Source organism: Mauremys mutica, chromosome 3 (assembly GCF_020497125.1).
Source record: "Mauremys mutica isolate MM-2020 ecotype Southern chromosome 3, ASM2049712v1, whole genome shotgun sequence".
Classification (NCBI taxonomy): domain Eukaryota; kingdom Metazoa; phylum Chordata; order Testudines; family Geoemydidae; genus Mauremys; species Mauremys mutica.
The window spans coordinates 112,217,624-112,241,300 of NC_059074.1; the positions used below are offsets into that span (position 1 = coordinate 112,217,624).

Consider the following 23,677-nt stretch of genomic DNA (forward strand, 5'->3'; position numbering starts at 1 on the left):
TTTGTAGTGCCAACCATCACATCTTTGTTGTGTCAGTAAAAATGTAAAAACCCAAGGAAATGTAACCACAGAAAACAAAGCCAAAGTTAAATTAATGAAATATGGAGTTAGGGTAGACAAGCCATCCTTAACTCACCCTGTTCTGTGTGGTTTTGAGTATTCGTCTCTGCAGGGTGATTTTCCTCAAAATAAAGATTGGAGAAGGGTTGAAAATCTGCTGCTGTAGCCTCCCCACCCCTCAAAAAAAAAAATTTTTCCCCCGATACCATTGCATGTCTGCCCTGTGACATTCTTCCTGGTACATACAGCTTTCTGAGCACTTCTTTTTGAGGAAGAAGATATAGAGTCAAAGTCTCATTTATGTTCTAATTCCAGGAAGTAGCACAGGGAGCCTGGGCACTGCTGTCCCAAACAGGAAATACTGAACCACAATCTAGAAGGGGAATTGGCCTGTGTAAAGTAGTCCTGTAACCTGAGTTTACAGCCTCAGATTAGTCCCCTAAAATGGAAACATTAAATAAAGCTTCTAGACTCTACCATACAGTAGGAGCAAGGGCAAAATCTAAAGACTACCTGTATCATTCACTGCAGTTTTCCCAGATACCTAAATCTTTCTGAACACATTTAGCCCTACGGTGCAGAGATGATGCTGCCAATTGATAGCACTGAAAAGGATTATGAAAGGTGTCGGGCTGCTTAATAACAACAAGGCTCATAAGAATGAATTAATACTAACAATATTGACCCTAAAAATGGTCAATTTAGAAATCACTGGCTACACACTCACTTCGAACTTCAAAAATGCGACAGTACTGGCAAATGTTGGGCTAGATTCTGAAAAGCTGGTGTAAATTAGGAGGAATATAATAGCTCCATAAGAGTTCCTCCTGATTTACCCAATTGTAACAGATCACAATCTAGGCCATTGTCTTCCATCCAAGTAATGACTCTGATGCTACCTTTCTCAGAGAAGTGCACCATTTGGGAATATCTCTTAAAACAATTTTGAAGCTGAGTGCCATTTTATTAATTAATATGTCGAATAGTTTTGTGTTGGGTTATTTTCTTCATGGACAAAACTCCCTCTAGAGCTGGTTTTAGTCCTGTTAGCAACTGGGTCCATCTCCTGCAAGTTGTTCTGCAGGAGTGCTCGAGTCTGCCTATGCAGAACAGCTACCACAGTCAAGGCTACCATTGACTAAAGAATCTGCTGCTACGTACATTTGAAACTTTTGTTCTTTTTCTTCTGTTTTCCTTGCCATTCTGCCCCTTTCTTTCCTTCCTCCATTCTCAGATGCCTTGTTTTGCACAGTCGTGCTCCCCAGTGTATTCTTCCTAACTGCTAACAAAGTGAAGTTAATAAATACCCTTTAATGCATCTGCACCTGCAAGGACTAACTTGTGCAGTAATCGTGTACCATTTTTCTTTGAAGGAAGGAACAAGGGTGCAGGGACCAGGTTGTGCTGTAGTAGTAAAAACAAGTCACTGGCTAGACAATTCTTCAGAACCAAAAGAAGTTGTATAGGTTTTGATGTGTAAACTTCACAGCAAGCCTAGACCGTAAAATGAATTACAATTGGAGCTGTAAACATGCAGGCAGATAAAAAACTAAACAGAAAAGCACATTCCTTTCCTCACCCCAGGATGAAAGGCTAGATTCCAACATGCTGCCACGGAGGTATGGGCACTGAGAGGAGTACAACATTTTCTGACACACTTTCAGAAACAGATGGAGCAGCCCTTGTGAGGTAACATTGAAATAAGTCCCGTTTTGGAGGGAGGTTTCCTGCATTTCTACTGAAATGTTGCAACTTCCTGAAATGATGCCACATTTTGTAAGTTGCCTGAGAGAGGCGTAGGCCGGAGAGTGTAAGAAACAAATTTTCCTCTTAGACTAAAGGAATTCTTTCTTTGCACGTGTGGCGTTTTGGAGACATGGTGTCCTGCCATGAAGCAGGCACATGAAATGTATTAGGCTTCAGATCCAAAGCAATCACTGTGCATTATTCAGAAGTCAAGTCTTAGTATCTTCCAGAATGCTCAGAATGCAAGTTGAATTGAAAGGAATCATCCATCGCTTAAAAGTAGTACACTTTAAATCTGAATGAAACTCAATTCTAAAATCTCTGAATGTAGCCTCCCTATAGGTAGCAATTAATTGGCTAATACTACTGACTCTAGGTGCCATTTAGCTGAAACTGTTTTTTCTCTAGATTGAGAAACAGCTTTCAAACATCCGTTTTTGCACCTGCACTGACATTAGAAAATTCAGTTGGCCTTTAAAAATATTAAGGGGCCTGGTGCACCACCTCACAAGTGGGTGTGGTGTTGAAGGTGGGATCTTAGTTGATTTTTTTTTTCCCTTCACACAGAGTTGCAACAAGTCCATAGAGACTGCCTCCCACCCCCAATGCAGGGTCTCTCTTATTAACAGAAAAGCAAATGCAGACCACGAACAAAACTTTCACCTCAACCTCTCAGCTGGGTGACTAAGTCATTCTTTGTCCATCTGTTCCCCCACCCGAGTCCAGTGCTCACTTCCACTCTGGCTCCTCCCCAGGGGTTCTCTCAGTTCTAGGCTCTGCCCCTGCTGTTAGGCTCTTTGCCCCTACCGGAGTAAGATCCTTCTCTGGAGTCGGGGGTCCAGAGATGTCTGTCCATTGCAACTCTTCTCCGGGGACAGCAGGTGATCCTGGCCAGGCTGGGCTTCTAGACAGTGTCTGGTTGAGACCAGGGGATGCCTGCTGACTGCAGCTCTCTGTCTAGGAGGCTCCCCTCTCTTGGAGCACCTCTGATGGGCTCCCCATTCTGGTGGGTTCCCCAAAGAGCTCGCCCTCTAGGCTCCCTGCTCAGGTGTCTCCTGGGAGCTTGTCACCACAGGAGCTTCCTGTCTCCTTTTGCAACTCCCCTCTAACTGAGTTTGGGTGTCCTTTATTAGATGCAGGTGCTTGTTTACTAATCAGCCCCCCAGGGGGGGCCTTCCCAAGGCAGTTATGGGCAGATAGCCCTAACTCCCCATAAAAGGCAGCTGCCCCATAACAAATAGTGAATGGGCAGAGTAAAAAAGACCCCAAGTTGCTGATTTGCCAAGTTCCATCTGGAGAAAAAAAGAAACACGTATTATGTATTTTGTACTAGTTTGGCACATAGATTAAAAAAAATACCCACGCGGGTTGAAGATATAGGGCCAGATGCTTGGCTGGTGTAAATTTGCAGAGCTCCACTAAGTCAATGTTGCTATGCCAGTTTATACCAGTTGGGTGTCTTGCTCATCGTGGCTTTGATATTTTTTCTTTTGTAGTGTGCTTTTTCCCGTTTGCTCACACAATGGCTGATTGTTACCCTGTCTTGGACAAAACTCACACTGTCGCCATGGGCAGTTTTGCTGTTTTCACTAGTAGGGTGGTGAAGAACTGGAATGGGTTACCTAGGGAGGTGGTGGAATCTCCTTCCTTAGGCCTGGTCTACACTAAGGGCGGGGGTCGAACTAGGGTACGCAAGTTCAGCTACGCGAATAGCGTAGCTGAACTCGAAGTACCCTAGTTCGAACTACTTACCCATCCAGACGCCGCGGGATCTAAGTCCGCGGCTCCAAGGTCGACTCCGCCACCGCCGTTTGCAGTGGTGGAGTTCCGGAGTCGACCAGAGTGCGCGGGGAGTTCGAACTATCGCGTCTAGATTAGACGCAATAGTTCGAACTCCGAGAAGTTGAACTCACCGTGTCAACCCGCGCAGTAAGTGTAGACATACCCTTAGAGGCTTTTAAGGTCAGGCTTGACAAAGCCCTGGCTGGGATGATTTAGTTGGGTTTGGTCCTGCTTTGAGCAGGGGGTTGGACTAGATGACCTCCTGAGGTCCCTTCCAACCCTGAGATTCTATGTAAGGACTGTAGGATTTAGTTCAAAGTTTTTACCATTTAACTGGGAAAAATGACTGTTATGCATGCTTTGATCATTTCCAATTGACTAGGGTAACTCCAGATAAAGATACACCTTAAACCCATTTGGAAGTTGCAGAATGCAGCAGCTCCTAACCAATCAGTATTTCCCATTATTACTGTGTGTCTTGATTTGCCCTGGATTTCAAAGTGTTGATTCTAAAAAGACTTAAATAGATAAGTCTTGAATACCTTAGAGACCCGACTCCCGCTTTGTATGATTTTTACAATAGAGGCAACCAGCTGAGACACTTGAGACGCCTTGTTTAAACAGGAAACTTAGAGTTCACAATGACAGGGTCTTCAACCTTTTGAAAGACTACCCAATCTCATCTATCCGAGCCCAGATATGGGGGACCTGCTACAAACGTAATTTGTGGGAAGGTTTTGGGTTCTGGATTGGAGCTGAATGTGGAGCATTTTGCTTTCATAATGGGAGGTTTTTAATGTCCTTCTGGATCCAGCCCCTGGAAAGTCTGTACAGCACCCAAAAGATTGAATGTATGTTTATAGGGCGATAGATATACAAAGTCTATTATGTACGTGAACTTTTCTGTTTTTCTAAGTAGTAAAAATCACCAGTTCAGGATGTCTAAAATGATCCAAACAATCATTCATTAACTGCCCTACATTTTACTGTGCTCCTAGCCTTATTTTTAAAAAACTTTAAAAAAAGAGGCTGCATCTCTTAGTAAGATCTGCAGAGCTTCTTGTCATCTCCATCAACCAATCCATGAGCCATGCCTGTTATGGAACATGCAAAACATGCTCTTATAAAATGATCTTGTCTCAAACAGTGAACATAAAATACTAGTATACCACCCGGTCTTTCCACTCGAGTAGGACATTCCGATTTAAGACTAATGCTAAGGTAAGTCCATTTGAAACACTTCTCCCTTTCATAATACAGGAACTCCTCACTTAAAGTCATCCCGGTTAATGTTGTTTCGCTGTTGCTGATCAATTAGGGAACATGCTCGTTTAAAGTTGTGCAATGCTCCCTTCTAACATCATTTGGCAGCTGCCTGTTTTGTCCACTGCTTGCAGGAAGAGCAGCCCATTGCAGCTAGCTGGTGGGTGGTTGGAACCAGGGTGGACCAGCAGCCCCCCTATCAGCTCCCCACTCCCCTAAGTTCTCTCCCCCCACTGCCATGTGCTGCTCCTGCCCTCTGCCTTGGAGCTGCTCCCAGAGACTCCTGCTTGCTGTACAGGGGGAGGGGGGAAGAGGAGGGATAATGTCAGGATGTCTCCCCCTCCCTCCAGCTCCTGCACCCCGCTTACCCCATCTTCCATAGAGCAGGGGAGACACACAACAGACGGAGGGAGCTTCTAGGCATTAGCTGCGGGTCTCAGCATGCTGATTTAATTAACAAGGCAGTGTGCTTAAGCCTGGGGTCAGCTACTTAAAGGGGAAATGCACATTTTTCTCTCACACACAGGGTGTGTATCTCTGTCTGCCCTCCCTCCTTTCCTGCTGCCTTGTAGAGTGTTGTGAGAGTTAACCCTTGAGGGCTCAGTCAATTGCTAGTTCATTTAGCAGTAAGGCATTCCCTGGGAAATATCCCACCCTCTGACTCCTCCACCTCAGCCAAGCTTCACAATCATCATCACTGTGTACCAGTATTAAATTTTGTTTAAAACTTATACGGGGTGTGTGTGTGTGTATCTGTCTATCTATAGATATAGACATAATGTGTGTGTATGTATAGTCTTTTGTCTGGTGAAAAAAATTTCCGTGGAACCTACCCCCCTCATTTACATTAATTCTTATGGAGAAATTGGAGTCGCTTAACATCATTTCACTTAAAGTTGCATTTTTCAGGAACATAACTACAATGTTAAGTGAGGAGTTACTGTATAAGACACATTTCTCTGATACAATTCTTCAGCTGCTAAACACAGCCCTTGAAAGAGGATAGTGCAATAGCAGTCCCAAAACAATTCAAACTGCCTCATGGTTTTCCCCTTGTAAACAGGTCACTGCGCATTTAAACCGTGAAATAATAGGGTGGCAGGTCTGTCATAATTCTAGTTAATAAACATTATCTCAAAAGAAATACAACATTAAGGGATAAAATCCATTCTTCAAGAGTGAGTTCTCAAGCATAATTAGAAAACAAATAATTCTTGACTTAATGTAGCCACAAACATGCCAAAACTGTCAGATTTTTATAAGTTATTTCTCTGTAGGGGTCAAATCTGTTACCATAATGTATAGGCTGTAGCTACACCAAGAAAAGTTGTATTAAGCCATGTCATCACTGCAAATTTGGGTAAAGACTAGAATTTATCTTAAATTTATCTCACTACTTAGGGATATTAAGCAGCTCTTATAAATCAAACTAGAAGCTCTCAAATGAGTCTGGGCGGAACTGTCCTGAAGTGCAGCATAGGCAGAGACACCAGAAAAAAGGGACAAGACATAGACATGTCTTCAGTTACCAATGAAGAATCCTTGTGTTTCAAAGGCATTTAGTGGTGATGCAGGTTCCTGGCGGTGCTTCTTTTGTACATTTCTCCTCCAATGATTTGTAATGTCTTTTGTTCTTAGGCAAGACTCGGAGGACCTGTCTGTTGCCCACAAAGTCAGCCAGTGAGCACTGTTTTAACAGAAACCAACTGCCAAGTTATCCAACTCTGCCTTTGACTAAATCGGTAGAAGCTCTCCAGCAAGGAAAGAAGGAAATCCGGTTGAGCTGCTTTCATCATGCTCCCAAGAGCTGCATCAAGCCTTCAGGCATCACAGGTTTGAAGAAGAACCGCAGAAGTTTACCAGCAGCTGTCTGCCGGAGCTGTGAGACTCTGGATGGCACCCAGAATGCGGCCAAGTGGCCAAGATCTCATTCACTGGATGACCTCCAAGGAGAATCCAGCACTGACCTACCGAACACTAGTAAGAAAGTAGATTCTTTCCCTCAGGATGCACTGGAGGTAGCAAAAAAGACAACTGGCTCCGTCCTGAAGCCTAAGGCTCCTGGGGGTGTCATGAGGGCAGAAGAGAATCTACCTAAGCAAAGTAAAGGAACTGCTGATTCTCAGAAGGGAAAAACTAGGAAATTGGACTGCTCAGTAACAGAGACTTCATGTGGGACTCCTACTCAGTACCTGCTTAAACGCTGGGAGGCTCAGCCTACTTCAGTTACACACAACGTAACAAGGACACCTCTGGAAAATCATCATAAAAGCAGTCATGACCTTGAAAGGGCTGATAACTCTCCAGTCCTCAAGGAAGGTCTGAAAGCTGAGCAAAAGGGCGTGAGCGAGGCAAGAATTCAGTCAAAAAATCCTTCACAGCCACCACCAGTCCCTGCCAAAAAAAGCCGAGAACGCCTTTCTAATGGACTATATCATCCCCCTCTGACCCTAAGTGGAGCCCTTTCAAGTCCAGATGCACCATGTTTGCCAGTAAAAAGGGCCAGTCCATCCAGCCCCATTGATTGCCGTGTAGTACCTGCCTGTAGGCCCTCTTCTGAGCAGCCCAGTACTCCTCCAAGCACACTGCCTCCTTGGCTAGCTGAGCTTTCTGAGACTGCTAGCATTCAGCAACATGTGGTAAAGCTAGGCCCTGCTTTAGCCAGGAAAGTCTCTTGTACTAGAGGACTGGATCTGGAAATGTTGATAGAAAACAAGTTGCAGTCTGAAGAGATTGATCTCACAGAGGAACCATATTCAGACAAGGTGAGAAGGGGCTAATGTCTCAACATTTTAACTCTGGCCTTTATAACAGCTCACTTTTCATTGTATCTAGTGAATTATTTGTTCTCTCTAAATCATTGGAAAAGATGGAAGTATCTTTCAGGCACCCTGTCTGACAGGCCGTTCTGTGTATATCAGGCCTCACACCCAAAGGCAGTCTTTCAATACCAGTAAAGTAAATAGCTGTTTGGGGCCTTGCGGCTTTGAACTAGGGTGACCAGATGAGAGGAAGGAAATATCAGGACACAGGGGGGGGGGGGGTCGCCAGCGGACGGGTGGGGGAAGCCACCGGAGTGCGTCCCGACCGATGCGTCAACAAACACCTAAATATCGGGACAGTCCCAGTCCCGATTTTATCGGGACGTCTGGTCACCCTACTTTGAACTCTGCATTTCCTGCAAGCTCTGCTACTTCCGGCATGGGTTTGTCTTCTCCAACTATATGGTTTAAAAGAGAATAGAACCACATACCTCCCAAAGCATACCTTTCCAAGTCCTACTCTTCAGCAAGAGGACTTAATGAGGAGGCAACTCTTAGAAGTGGGAATCTGGGCATGAGTTTGGGATCCAGGCTGACCCTGATTACTCTATAGCCATTCCTTTGAAAGACAGCACAGTTCTGTCCATTAATTCTGTTCTGTCCTTTCTCACACCAGTGATGCTTCTCAGAACTAAGGTGGGTTCAGAGACCCTCACTGGAATTTGTAGAAGGGTTCAGCACCCAATGTGCAGAGTCATAAGCGTAGCAGTGGGAGCTTCTGGGTGCTGAGCACTCTGGGAAAATCTGACCTGTAAATAGGTGCTTAAATGAGAACTGAGCTCCTTTGAAAATCAGGACCCCATCTCACTTTGAGGAGTGGGTGGAGCCAGCTTAATCACTCAGTGTCGCAGACTTACCATTAGTTGCATAACCAGCAACAGGCATTAGATATTAGTCAGCTTGCTTTGATGTCCACTTTTTTCTGACCAAAAACCTAGCAAGTACTCTCTAAGGGAACAAAAGTTTGGGAGAAATACATGCATACACACACTTCAAATGAGTGCTGATTTTGAGCAGGGAAAATGGAAGGGGAAACTGATCAGTTGAGGTTCATTGTCCATGCTGGATGAAGTGCAACAAGGATACAAAGAGAATAAATGGTGAAAGTCAATCCAATTAAATGTGTTTTAATGATATAAGGCAACGATGTGCCATCCTAAGTGTGTCTAACTGAGGCAGTTGCAGGGACAGACCCTAATCTTGCAATGGTGTGTTGATGCTCCATTGATATGTGACAGCACTTTGTCATCGTAGTGCAGCAGCTGCATGAATTGATGCAATGAAAGGGTATGATGAAAAGACAGTTTCATCTCCCGTTCCCTCCACATGTTCCTGGCTGCTGGGAGGGAAGATGTGTTTCCCACTCCACTCTTGCCTAGTGCAGGGCTGAAATGGAGCAGAGTTTGTCCTACACAGACCGTGTTTGCACTCTGCCTTACTGTGTGTCAGGCAGGGAAAAGAAGTGATGAGACATGTGAGTCCTACCAGAGATACAGATAACATCTCAAGGACTAAACTCATTGAAGCAGAGACTATCTTTTTGTTATGTTTGTATCACACCTAGCATAATGGGGCCTGGTCCAGGATTGCAGCTCCAAGATGCGACCTTAATACAAATAATATTAATATTGAACAGCCACATCTAGCTTAGTGTAAACTAGATTCCAAACACAGGACCGTATCCTCTAGTATGCCTCACCTTCTACCCAATGCACTCAGGGGGAGGGACATAGATGACTTCCTGCCTCCTCTCCATCTTCTCCCGCTCACCCCCCATTCTCAGAACTGCTCTAATTTGCACTGGATATTAAAGGTAATTTATGAAAATATTAATGCTACCCTGTTGTTTAAATGATTCAGTGATACATCTGAAAGCCTGTATGACGTTACTACTTCTCTGGCATAATGGCTAGGGATGAGGAGGGACCTCTTATTGACTGGAATATCAGTCCCCACACTGGAGGGAAGTGCATATGAATGTTTATGTGAAGAATAGAAATATAATTGTAAAGAGGTCAAAAAAACACCAAAGGTTTTGGAAGGCTATAAAATATATTCTGCATAAGGGCAAAAGCCAACTTCTAATGGGGGTTAGGAAGAAATGTTCCTTGGCATAGGCTACCCCAGAATTGCCTATTTGACTCTCTGTTGGAAACAGGATACTGGACTAGATGAACCACTGGTCTGACAATTCCTATGTTCCTAATGCAACACTAACTCTGACCATTATCTCCAGAGGACTCCTAAATCTGTCAGACATCTCCCAAATTGTACAAGTCAAGAACCAGGAAATCCATAGTGATCAGATCAGTTTTCTCCAGCCTTGATGGCAGTTGTTTTCTGACTAGGCCCAAGAATAACAAAATATCTAGTAAAATTTCTGAATGCCAAAATGTGTGCTGCCCTACAACTTGTCAGAGGCAGATTTCACTGGTGGAACTATGTGATGGCAGAGAGATACTTTGGATAAAATGTTGGCCCTCTTTGAAGTCCATGGGATTTTTGCTCGTAACTTCAGTAGAGCCAGAATTTCACCCTTTGAGGCTGTGTAATGGTAAAGGCTTTATGGACCAGTGTCCCAAACACCCCACTGTAGGTATTGTTAACACTAAATGAAACCCCATTCTTTGTGACTCTCAGAGAAATCTAAAGCTCCCCTTGTCATTTTGTGTTTGATGTTTGTATAGAAACCTTTCGTTGATTTGTATTGCTTCTGGGTTTTTTTTTCTTTCCCTCTTCCTTCCTCCTGCATGGCTGGATGGTAATTTGCAGCATGGTCGCTGTGGGATTCCTGAAGCTTTGGTGCAGAGATACTCTGAAGACCTAGAGCAGCCTGAAAAGGATGTTGCTACAAACATGGACCAAATCCGGGTGAAGCAGTTGAGGAAGCAGCACCGCATGGCAGTGAGTGTCTCTGTATACCACGTTCTTTGCTTATAAATACATAGTTAATTGAATGATGGTGAAGGGTACTGGATTCATAGCCCGGGAGACTGAAATCCTGTCTATGTTCGCAGAGATACAGCACAGGTAGCAGCAGAGCATACCACCCCCTCATCCCTCCCTCCTCTGTGCTGGAGGGGAACCACTTCCAGTATTGAGAGTGGAGTTGAGTCGCCCTGCCCATTCAGTCTTTGGCATCTCTGATGAGAGCAACAAATATAATAAAAGGTTTAGAAAACCTGATGTAAGAGGAAAGGTTAAAAAAAATACTGGGCAGGTTTAGTCTTCAGAAAAGAAGACTAAGTGGGGCCCTGATAAGTCTTCAAATATGTTAAGAGCTCTTATAAAAAGAAAAGGGACCGATGTTCCCCATACCTGCTGAAGGTAGGGCAAGAAGTAATGGGTTTAATCTGCAGCAAGGGAGATTTAGTTTAGAAAGGAAAGCCTTTTTAACTATAGGCATAGTTAAGTTCTGGAACAAGCTTCCAAGGGAGGTTCTGGCATCCCTGTCACTGGAGGTTCTTAAAAACAGATTAAACAAACATGTTAGAAATGGTCTAGATATACTTGGTCCTACCTCAGATTGAGGGGACAGACTAGATAACTTCTCGAGGTCTCTTCCAGCCCTATATTTCTACGACCAGCTACTAACAGCATATTGGGAACAGTTAAAAAGAGTAGAATGGGTGGTCAGCAAATGACTTTCTCATTGCCTAACACACACAGGAGAAATAGCTATCAAGGTTTGAAACATCCCTTTTCTAAAACTATCAAATTCTTACCACTGGGGGGTGCAGAGGAAGATTGAGAGTAAACTAAGCAGTCAAAAGGTTACATTTTGTTTTCTCTTTCTCTATCCAGATTCCGAGCGGAGGGCTCACTGAAATCTGCCGAAAACCTGTATCCCCTGGACATATCACATCTATAACTGACTGGCTGGTTTCTATTGGCCTGCCTATGTATTCTAGCTCACTCACAGAAGCAGGATTCACCACATTGAGCAAAGTGCCTTCTCTGTCACAAACTTGCCTTCAAGAAGCTGGCATCACAGAGGAGAGGCACATAAACAAGCTCCTGGCAGCAGCAAGACTCTTCAAACCCCTCAGTCCAGAGGCAATTTAACATGCTCTGGAATGTGGCACTGTCTGAGACCCCGCTGCTTCTTACTGCACCAGTTTTGCCCTAATTTCTCCACACAGCAAATGGGATCAAGCAAGTGGATCCCAGGGATAGGCAAATAAACGCCTCAGAGGATCGTCCTTTTTTCTGCCTTTAGCAACTAAAGGAGAAAAGAAGCAACCGCCAGGTAACAGAAGTGTGGTACTTCCTTAATCCTCAACAACAAAGTATTTTTAGTTCTGAAAGTGCACAGGGCTAGCCTGTGGTTAGACAGCACCCCCGGTGACCATTAAGCTAAAGGGGCCCTTGCACACTCTCCACAAGATTGTGACAGCTACACCTGCTGTCAGCCCTGTTTCTGTTGCAAGGTCTCTATGAATAGAAGGCCCTCTGTAATGCTGGGTCCCAGTTACCTAGAGTCAGCCCTGAAAGCCACGTACAAGCCAAGGTGCAGCTCACCAGCAAAAGCTGTTTAGCAAATCATCTTGGTTTTTTTGTTTGCTTGTTTTGTTGGTTTTAGCAATCAAATGCTAAATACATACCCTTTTTTGTCATCCTCTCTGTTGCTTGGTATAGTTCCTATAGACCATAGAGCCTTTAGCTAGGCCAGAATAATGGACTGGAATTAGTTTACAATATTGACCATTTCTGTTGTTCCAGTACAACTAACCTAACAGAGTCCAAAACTCCTTTTGTGTATAGAATTGGGGTCATTTTTGTAACTGCTTTCTCGCAACCAGCTTTTTTTTATTTGCCTTAAAATCAGATTGCCAGCAGTTATCTAGTGTTCACTTATCTGTATCCAACCTTGCTTCATTCTGTCGTCGTTCCATGGCACTTAGGGTGATTTTCAGTTAAAGTAACTTCTGTAAATTGTCTCATAACATCTTCTGTTTGTAGAGGTGCTTTTGCAAATGCAGAGTTTCCATTGTCAGGCTAACTGTTCACAGCAGTCTGCATTTGCTGCTGTTATTAAAATGTTCAAAGTTATCTTGCCTTGTATATATGTAACTGCTTTTCATTTTAATCATATTTTTATGTACTGTTATACTGTCAATCATTATACTGCAGCTTTGACTTGGTATCCTGACCATATCAATTCAAAACATTGTTTTTTTCAAATGAAAGATTGCCCTGGGGAAATAAAATGCACCGAAGAAGCAAACTGTGTCCCATAGAGCAGTAATTTCACTGTCTAGGGGGAAAAAACCTCAGTGTCTTATGAATTATGCTGTCATTTTACAAAACTTGATGTCCCCCAGTATCGAGTGTTTGAAATATCTTCTCTTCAGAAGAAAGTGTCATTCTGGAATGCTGGACAAACCATTTTTGTCCATAAAATAATGATCCTATTTTCTGTCTAACCCACTGTAAAATCTCCCATTCACAGCTGTGGATACTAACAGATTTTATTTTTGTACATGGGCACTCATTTTATATACCAAATACAGATCACCAGGAATAGTATTAACTAGATTTTTTTTCTTTGGTGTCTATATCCTATGTACTTTTCTTTAACTTACAGTAGTGGAAACTCTTCATTGTAGACAGAGTAGGCTTTCCTTTGGCAGGTGAATTGAAAGATGCAGTCTAGTGATCTGAGCACAGGCCTAGAAATCTGATTCTATTGCCAGCCCTGCCACTAGCTTGCCAGGTGAATTCAGGCAAGTCACTTCCCCTCTCTGAGACTCTATTATTCCACTCATAAAATGAGGATAATGATGCTTACTCATCCTGATAAAGTGCATTCAGGTTGATGAATGAAGTGCTGAAAGTGCACTATTATTATTGCCTACCCTAAATCGGGTACGCAGTAAATTTTACCTACAGTGATAATCTAGCTCTGAGTGTAATATTAGGTGTCAGTTTTATTTACCTAATTTCAGTTGTCACCAGCCTCTGTTATTTTTATCACCTCTGCCCTAAATTCTGCCATCAGAATTAAAGACACCAATGTGTATAGCATAACTAATTCACTTATTCATATCATCTGAAATTGTTCTGGATCCAGAGCTCCTCTGGATTTTGTCTAAAACCTTATTAGTGCTTTTCTCTGGGAACTGGAGAACTAGTAAGCTCTAGTGTGACAGCATCAGGGAATGTGTGACATAACTGAATGTTTTGCACAGGTGGCTAAACTCTTACAAAAGAACAAAGTGCTTATAGTATGGGCCTTGGTTGTTATAGCAATGATTTGACTGTCATCCCTCTCTAAGGCTTAAAGGGAAGCCTACAGAAAGCAGTAGCTGGAAGGAGTGCTGAGACATCCACTGATAGCTGGGGTCACCAATGATTAAAAGTAAGCAGACTGCAGAATACCCATTAGCAGTTCAGAAGGCTAAGGGACTGCTTACTATGCACAGTTTGAGTATGAAGCATCGTCTGATACAAAAGGAAAACAACTTTTGCTCATTGTGGGAAAAAGAAGTCATATAATTTAAAAAATCCCTCACCTTCATTTTTTCCCCAACCTGATTAATAACAGAAGGAGAGTTACAGCAGAGAAGGAAACAATCTGGATTTCTGAAGCTCTCCATGTCCCAAACACTCATTGTAATTCCTGTGCCTTTTGAATGATTTAATAGCACGGAGAAATCAAAACACACCTATCAGGACTTTGCCATGAGGAGGCCATTCTGACTTGGATTCCTTGAGATTTTTGTTGTTAATATTGCTCTTTGATCTGTTTTTTAAAGTCTGCCATTCAGTCTTCTTTTGTGTTATATTTTTAGCATATATTTTTATTTTAGAAAAGCCTTACACTGCTCAGTGTGAGCTTCTCCTGCTGGTTTCAGTGCAGTTCAATGGACAGGTGGGGGATTGCCTGGTATAACAACAATACCCTATTCTTTACAATTTCCTTTTGAAGTGCAACACTCCAAGCAAAAGTTAGCTCGTTGGCTATTGGGATGCACAAAAGAAGCCTGCTGATAAAATCCTAATCCGCTCTGCTCAGACAAGTACTGCTCTGTGTCCACTGTGTGCAATTCTAACTTGAAAAGCTATTTAGTAAGGGAAGAACCATTCCCATAATATTAGCAAGCAACATTACAATTGTACGCTCCGATTAATGCCAGTGTATTACCATCTGAGTAGCTAGGATATACTCTGTGTCCCGGGCCCTGTGCTCTTGTATGAGACTGGGAGCATAGGAATATGATCAAAGGCATTAAGTATTATATTATTCAGCCAGGTCATTCTCCCTAAGAGCAGCAATAGAGGTCAATTCACCAAGTCACGGCTGTACAGTTGTACTGTATTATTTTTAGAATAAATAATACTTTTGGTCCAAGATACTGTCATCCTTAATTGACGCCCTCTGGGGAAACAAAACTGTCAAGCAAGTTATGTAACAACTAACAATGTTGCACTTTCTGTATATGAAATCAGTATTTAAATAACTTATTTTTCTCCATTTGCTGTTCTTAAATGATGTAAGTAGCTGTAATATACCAGTACCCAATATGTCCTTACAGTTTGCTTCAACCTGAGAAAGCTGTGTATTGTAAAGAAAACAACAACAATATGAATGTGTAAAGATTATTGTGCTCTTTCATTTAGCAAAAAAAGAAAAAAAGTTGACAAAAGGGTTTTCCTGTGTATCAAACCTTGTCTATAATTATATGTCATACTGTTCATAGACAAAAAGTAAATACATTTCCTCAGTCTTATGTCTCCTTTTTTTGAACTCTAATATCATGAAAGTGAATGGAATGGAGAGACTGACCGATTGCCTTCAGTTGAAAGAAGCAGCATTCAGTGTTCTCACTGCTGAATTTTTCCTTTTATAGGGTATGTGGTGGTGCTTTCAGGCAACACTTTCAAACGTGGGTGCCTGAAGTCAGACGTATATTTAAAAAAAAACCCAAAAGCAACCATTTTTCACTGGTGCTGCATCAATTTCACTAAGTGTTCGGGTGTTCAGTGCATTTTAAAATGAAGCTACTTTTTTAGGTTCTGTAAACTGCGAGGGTGGACTTTTTTCCAGTGTTGGGTGGCCCTTTAAGGGAGTTGAGCTTAGCTCCCATCTGCGACTAATTAGCTGTCTCCCAAGTGATGGGTCTGAGTACGGCTATTGGTATTCACACAACCATTCCAGCATGAAGGCAGAGATAACATATACAAGGCTCCATACAAACTAGACAAGAGAGAAAGAAACCCCAGCCCCAGTTTACAAAGATTCTGAAATGCAAAGACAACTGAGACAGATAACACAGAATCCACACAACTGTTGCCAATGCTATGTATGCCTGAATCACTGTCACAAGATGGGCTGGCCCTTTAACGGAGGAGGACTTAGACCCACTTGTGACTAATCAGCTGCCTTCCAGGAGTTGGGTCTGAGGCTGGGACTCAAGTGACAATCTGCAGTCCACCTGGGCCTTAGATAAAAGGCAAAGAATTAGCTCCCTAGACAGTGATATTTGTAGGGAGCAGGTAGATGCCTCCAGGTCTGGGGAGAGGACTGTCATCAGTTGGATTTATGCTGAATTGTTTTGATTTGGGGAAGTACAGCCTCAGGCTGTTATGGAGGTTGAATGTCAGCAACCTCCATAAGGGGGGAGGGATAGCTCAGTGGTTTGAGCATTGGCCTGCTAAACCCAGGGTTGTGAGTTCAATCCTTGAGGGGGCCACTTAGGGATCTGGGGCAAAAATTGGTCCTGCTAGTGAAGGCAGGGGGCTGGACTCGATGACCTTTCAGTGCTAGGAGATTGGTATATCTCCAATTATTACCTTTAGCAAAGGGCATAGGCATGATGCAGAGTGAGCTGTGACAAGAGGGGAACAGGAAGCAAGAAAAAAGAAGAGTTGACAGATGCTGACCGAGGATGCTAGAAAGCAGGCGGAGAAGAATCAGTCAGGAGAAATGGGAAAGGGAGATGTTTCTGAAAAGCTTGGTTGTGAGGACATGCTTCAGGCTTATTCAAACAAATCCTTTGGTTCTTCTATTAAATGCAATCTGGTTAATTTGAAGCAAAGTGTAAACCAATCAGAAATTTGATTTCTATCAGATTAAGATATACTTGCATCATTTTAAAAAGTCAGTTCTACATATAGTAACAACAGGACTGAATAGCACTGTTATTCTGGAATGCTATTTAAGTATTTTACTGCTGCCTGGCTACTGTGATAGACCCAGGCCAGTTGGGAACAGCAGAGTAGTAGAAGGGAGATATACTGGCCACTGGATAAGCAGTTTTCTGTTCTCTGAGTGACCAGAGCAGGGGCTGCTCCAGGCTAATGAGAACTGGGAGCAAGAGGCGTGCAAGAAGCTGAGAGTGAGTACGCACACTGCTGAAGGACTGAGAAGTACAAGCGTTATCAGACATAAGGAGGAAGGCCCGGTGGTGAGGACAAAGGTGTTGGGAGGAGACCATGGGGAAGTAGACCATGGGAGTTGTAGCTGTCACACAACTATACTAGGAAGTAGTCTAGACAGCTGCAGTCCACAGGGCCCTGGGCTGGAACCCGGAATAGAGGGTGGGCCTGGGTTCCCCCCAAACCTCCCAACTCCTGATCAAACACAGGAGGAATTGACCTGGACTGTGCCGTCTACTAGAAGGGAAGGTCTCCGGGCTGTTCCCCGACCCACAGGGGGAATCTGTGAGGCAAGCAAATCCACCAATAAGCGCAGGACCCACCAAGGTAGAGGAGGAACTTTGTCACACTACATTATTTCCAGTCCAAACAATGGATCATGCTTAATTACTTGATAGTACACGGACTTCACAATGGGTATGAAATTAGCATGCATCTGTCCCCCATGGTGTTCTATTCTCTATCATGCTCATAGCACCCAAAAGTGTGTTGTTAGCTTCATACAACAAATAAAAACATGGGGCCTAATTCAAGATACACACTGCATTGTGTCCACAGTCCCTTCCCTAAAGGGGAAGTGTGTTAAGATTAATGGTCACTTGTATCTCTTGGATCCAATAATGAACAAAACACCCAGGATAGATCGTGGTTTCAGGTAGCCTTCACTGGCCAGCATTTTTTTTCAATCAGGAGGTGAAGTAAGGAAGAATTATGGCTTGGATTTGACCCTGACAGTTGATTTGTAACTCCTGCTTAAGCAAAGCTCCTCATCACAACCGTTTAGCCTTAGTAATGTAGTACATAAACATCAGTAGTGTAGAAGTAAATTGCCAAACATGATTGTTTTATTTTTCTTCCTGTTAGTTTGTTTCAATTCTGTTCAATACCTGCTGTGCATGTGCACTAGAGGGCACTGGATGGCTGGCTAGAAGTAAGAGATTGACCATCCTCCCAGGATTGCAACTGGCTCTGATGCAGGCTGTTTCCAAGAAGCACTTGATAAACAAAACAAATAAAAAGAGAACAACATGCACAGCCAGAGTGCTTGCCAGTCCTGCAGCTGGAAGGAGTAACACCGCCCTTGCAAGACTGCTGCAGTCCCTGGTCACTTAGGGAGCAGATGAAACACCCAGCCTATATGTTTTCTGCTTAACTTTTTTCTAATGCTGTTGATCCAATAGTGTTCTAATAGCAACAACCATCCCAAAAAAATCCCACCCCACACCAAGCATCTGGCATCTGCAGCAGAAAGAAAGAAAACAACTCCTCCCACTAGTTCCCCTATAAGAGGAAATTCACTCTGTGTGGCGGATCCACACAAGGCTGAGCCAGTGTTAAGTGGTTTGCACTGATATACTATTCCATCAGAATTGCATTATGAAACCAATATCAGGTGCCCTTTGATTGGGATGCCAATCCACCACAACCATCATCAGGAGAGACTGGTGTCTGAGGGAGAGGGTAGTTGAGCCTTCTGGGCCATTCCTTTGTTGGCCGTTGTGCAGGGACTGAAAGTAAGGGAGCCAATGGTGATGTGGCCCTGTTCCTAGGAACTGTAAGCATCCATTTTATTCCCTCTTGGCCACTGAAAAGCTATCAGATGATCATAGCCGCTGGTGTTGGGCAGATCAACACCTTGTGTTTCTGCCAACACAGCTTCCCTTTCCGGCCTCAACTAGTGACATCACTAACAGTTACAGCAACTGCTGCATTATGTTGCAGCCTATTTGTAACTAGGACAAGCTGAATAGCGCATATCTAGCTGCATAGGCTATCAACTCACCATCCGCTTCAAAGTGCTAACACTGCTCTACAATGCATTTCATTGGCTACTAACGCAGGTATTTGGTGTCTGTTTTTCCAGGTCCAGGCATGGGAGCTGCAATTGTCCAGCACATGACTGACCTCAGCTAGATGTTACGCTATGTTTGAACTTGTTGCCCTGCTCCATCTGTGAAGCAGTGGCTGAATATTCGAGTTTTACGTTGGCTAGCTAAATCCGTCAGAAAATGATGTTTCTATTGTTGTGGCAGTGGAGTGGTTAAATGATTACTGGGAGATGTCTTACAAGTAATTAATTAGTACCTTTTTAGTTCTTGGTTTTAAATTTGTGGTTTGGACATAATTCTCCATTCTCAATGGAACAGGCCCACAGAGCCTCAAGGTAGTGGCAACAGCAGAGAAATGTTTTCTCCCTACAATGCGTTAATTTTAGGCTCATTATGCAAGCCCATTCGGTTTGGATAAAATTCCAGGAGTGCCTTTGCTTTGTCCATGGAAGTTAGCAAGGTTAGGTCCAAGACACTGCCTCATATCAGCCTTTTGCATAAAGATGGAGGCAGCTCGATTTTTTTCCATAATCCTAGGTTATGTGATTTGCAATTGGTCCTCTCTGGGTCTTAAATGTTTCTTAGTATTTAGGCCACAGATTTTTGGGCAGGTTATGGCCTCGTTTGCTTTGGCCTGTGTGGTATTCCCAGCTCATTTAATCAACTGTTCAATTAGGACTGGCACAGCAAGCCATACTTACAATATTTGCCGCACTTTGACGGAGTTTTTCTATCTGGAAATCTATAGCACATAAGTTCCTTCAGTAGGGTTTATTTTTACATTTGGAGTAGAGTGGTTTTTGAAGGGCCTGAGAATGGTGTTAAGGACTTTAGATATTTAAATAACCCCCCATTTACTTGGCTGCTTTATCAAAGTTGTCTAACCAGAGGAAATGGGTGTAGTACGGCTCTCTCTCGAGTCATTAAATATGTCCTCTTTTCAGGGATACTTTTCATGGATACTGGAACCAGGTTGTTACTTGGGGTTAGTTGCTGCCTTTGTAGATTCGCTGGTCCATTGCCTTGTGAGTCAACATGATTATGAATTTGGGAAAGCTGGGTTTGGCAGTTGCCTTTTAATAGCACCGTACAAATGTGACAGTAACTTATCTTTTGGCATAGAAGAGAAGTTGTGGCAGCACTTCAGCGTGTTCGCCACTCAAATTTCAGTAGCACAGCTGGTAAAGCTGTGCTTTGGGAATACAATGAACCTTAATGGGCCTCCCTTCCATGAGGATTCATGAAAATTAGCATTAAAAGTAACATGGCAATCTATCCTGAGTCAAGGGCAGCGTGGTGCTGCTCCTCCCCAGGAGCAGAGCAGAATACAAGCTGTAACTCTGAAAGTCACTTATTTCACACTCTGGTTCCTCTCTTACACTACAAGTTTAGGTCGAATTTAGCAGCGTTAGATTGATTTAACCCTGCACCCATCCACACGACGAAGCCATTGTGGTCAACTTAAAGGGCTCTTAAAATCGATTTCTGTACTCCTCCCCGATGAGGGGATTAGTGCTGAAATTGACCCTGCTGGGTCGAATTTGAGGTAGTGTGGATGCAATTCGATGGTATTGGCCTCCAGGAGCTATCCCAGAGTGGTCCATTGTGACCACTCTGGACAGCACTCTCAACTCAGATTCACTGGCCAGGTAGACAGGAAAAGCCCCGCGAACTTTTGAATTTCATTTCCTGTTTGGCCACTGTGGCGAGCTGATCAGCACAGTTGACCATCCAGAGCTCATCAGCAGAGATGACCATGGAGTCCCAGAATCGCAAAAGAGCTCCAGCATGGACCAAACAGGAAGTACTGGATCTGATCACTGTATGGGGAGATGAATCCGTGCTATCAGAACTCCGTTCTAAAAGACGAAATGCCAAAACATTTGAAAAAAATCTCCAAGGGCATGAAGGACAGAGGCTATAACAGGGACCCGCAGCAGTGCCATGTGAAACTTAAGGAGCTGAGGCAAGCCTACCAAAGAACCAGAGAGGCAAACGGCCGCTCCAGGTCAGAGCCCCAGACATGCTGCTTCTATGATGAGCTACATGCCATTCTAGGGGGTGCCTCTATAACTACCCCAGCCCTGTGCGTGGACTCAGTCAATGGATTCTCACGCAACAGGGATGCAGATTTTGGGGATGAGGAAGATGAGAAGGAGGAGGTTGAAGATAGCGCACAGCAAGCAAGTGGAGAAACCGTTTTCCCCGACAGCCAGGAACTGTTTATCACCCTGGAGCCAGTACCCTCCCAACCCACCAAAGGCGGGCTCCCGGACCTAGAAGGCGGAGAAGGGACCTCTGGTGAGTGTACCGTTGTAAATATTGTACATGGTTTAAAAGCAAGCATGTTTAATGATTAATTTGCCCTGAAGACTTGGGCTGCATTCGCAGCCAGTACAGCTACTGGAAAAGTCTGTTAACGTGTGTGGGGATGGAGTGTAAATCCTCCAGGGACATCTCAATGAAGCTCTCCTGGATGTACTCCCAAAGCCTTTGCAAAAGGTTTCTGGGGAGGGCAATCTTATTCCATCCTCCATTATCACGTCAGGTCAGTAGCACGTAGCCTGGAATCATTGCACAACAAAGCATGGCAGCGTATGGTCCCAGTGTTTGCTGGCATTCAAGCAACATCTGTTCTTTATCTCTCTGTGTTATTCTGAGGAGAGTGATATCATTCATGGTCACCTGGTTGAAATAGGGGAATTTTATTAAGGGGACATTCAGAGGTGGCCGTTCCTGCTGGGCCATTTGCCTGTGGCTGAACAGAAATCATCCCTGCTGTGCGCCACATGAAGGGGGTGAAGCGATCATCCCAGAGAATAGGGTGTGTGTGTGGGGGGGGGGGTTAGTTGGGTTGGTGCTGCACGTTAACCTGAAAACCGTAACCCCTCCTTTTAAATGGCCAACCCAATGGTTGCTTGGTATGGGACATGAGGGTGCTGCTGTTTGAAACCATTCCCACATGTTATGAAGGTTAAAGAAGCCAAAAGACGGTGGCTTACCATGTCTGCCTGCAAGCTGAATTCTGTTGCCCACCAACCCTGTGTGTGTGATCGCTCACACTAAACCGCCAGGCCCTCAATATAAGAGGCAAAATGCAACCTTGTAAAGAAAGCACATGTGCTATGTAATGTTAACAGCTTGGTTTACCATGAAAGAGTCTACCCATTGTTCTCTAAAATGTGTCTTTTAAATACTACTCTCCCTTTTTTTTTTCTTCTACAGCTGCAAAAGTTTCAACACTCCCCATATCATTTCCATCCCAGAGGCTAGCAAAGATTAGAAGGCCAAAAAACGCACGCGCGATGAAATGTTCTGTGAGCTCATGCAGTCCTCCCACACTGAAAGAGCCCAGCAGAATGCATGGAGGCAGACAATGTCAGAGTGCAGGAAAGCACAAAATGAATGTGAGGACAGGTGGCGGGAGCAAGAGGAAAGGTGGCGGGATCAAGATGATAGTTGTTGTCACTGTGATGAAAGGAGGCAGGAAGCAATGCTCAGGATACTGGAGGATCAAACTGATATTCTCCAGCGTATTGTTGAGGTGCAGAATAGGCAGCAGGAGCACAGACCACTGCTGCAGCCTCTCTGTAACCAAACGCCCTCCTCCCCAAGTTCCATAGCCTCCTCACCCAGACACCCAAGAACGCGGTGGGGGGGCCTTCAGGCACCCAACCACTCTACCTCAGAGGACTGCCCAAGCAACAGAAAGCTGGCATTCAATAAATAAGTTTTGAAGTGCAGTGTGGCCTTGGTCCCTTCCTCTATCACCCCACCCGGTGCTTCCCTTCTCCCCCACCCTGCCCGGGCTACCTTGGCAGTTATCCCCCCATTTGTGTGACGAATTAATAAAGAATGCATGAATTTGAAACACCAATTACTTAATTGCCTCTGCAAGCGGTGATCAAAGGGGGGAGGGAGGGCAGTTGGTTTACAGAGAAGTAGAGTGAACTCAAGGGGGCGGGTTTTCATCAAGGAGAAACAAACAGAAATTTCACACCGTAATCTGACTGTAATGAAAGTGGTTTTCAAAGCTTCTCTGATGCCCAGCACTTCCTGCTGCGCTCTTCTAACCTCCCTGGTGTCTGGCTGTGCGTAATCAGTGGCCAAGCGATTTGCCTCAACCTACCACCCCACCATAAATGTCTTCCCCCTTACTCTCACAGAGATTGTGGAGCACACAGCAATAATGATGGGAATATTGGTTTCGCTGAGGTCTAACCGAGTCAGTAAACTGCATCAGCACGCTTTTAAACATCCAAAGGCACATTCTACCACCATTCTGCACTTGCTCATCCTATAGTAGAACAGCTCCTGGCTACTGTCCAGGGTGCCTTTGTATGGCTTCATGAGCCATGGTATTAAGGGGTAGGCTGGGTCCCCAAGGTTAACTATAGGCATTCAACATCCCCAGTGGTTATTTTCTGGTCTGGAAAGTAAGTTCCTTTCTCCAGCTGTTCAAACAGACCAGAGTTCCTGAAGATGCGAGCATCGTGTACCTTTCCCAGCCATCCCACGTTGATGAAACATCCCTTGTGATCCACCAGTACTTGCAGCACCATTGAAAAGTACCCCTTTCGGTTTATGTACTGGCTGCCTTGGTGGTCCAGTTCCAAGATAGGGATATGCGTTCCGTCTATCGCCCCACAACAGTTAGGGAATCCCATTCCAGCAAAGCCATCCACTGTGACCTGCACATTTCCCAGAGTCACTACCCTTGATAGCAATAGCTCTATGATCGCGTTAGCTACTTGGATCACAGCAGCCCCCGCAGTAGATTTGCCCACTCCGAAT

The 23,677-nt window shown here is 44.1% G+C and overlaps 1 protein-coding gene across 2 annotated transcripts in view; it reads left to right on the forward strand.

Moving 5' to 3' along the window:
• Positions 1-12,900, forward strand: part of LOC123366340 (SAM and SH3 domain-containing protein 1-like) — a 77,806-nt gene extending 64,906 nt beyond the window's left edge. For both annotated transcript variants that reach the window (XM_045009692.1, XM_045009691.1), the window contains 3 exons: positions 6,490-7,616; positions 10,446-10,577; positions 11,478-12,900. In XM_045009692.1, the coding sequence (XP_044865627.1) occupies positions 6,490-7,616; positions 10,446-10,577; positions 11,478-11,738 (1,520 nt within the window). In that variant the 3' untranslated portion in view covers positions 11,739-12,900. The remainder of the gene's footprint in view (positions 1-6,489; positions 7,617-10,445; positions 10,578-11,477) is intronic.
• Positions 12,901-23,677: the final 10,777 nt, after the last annotated feature.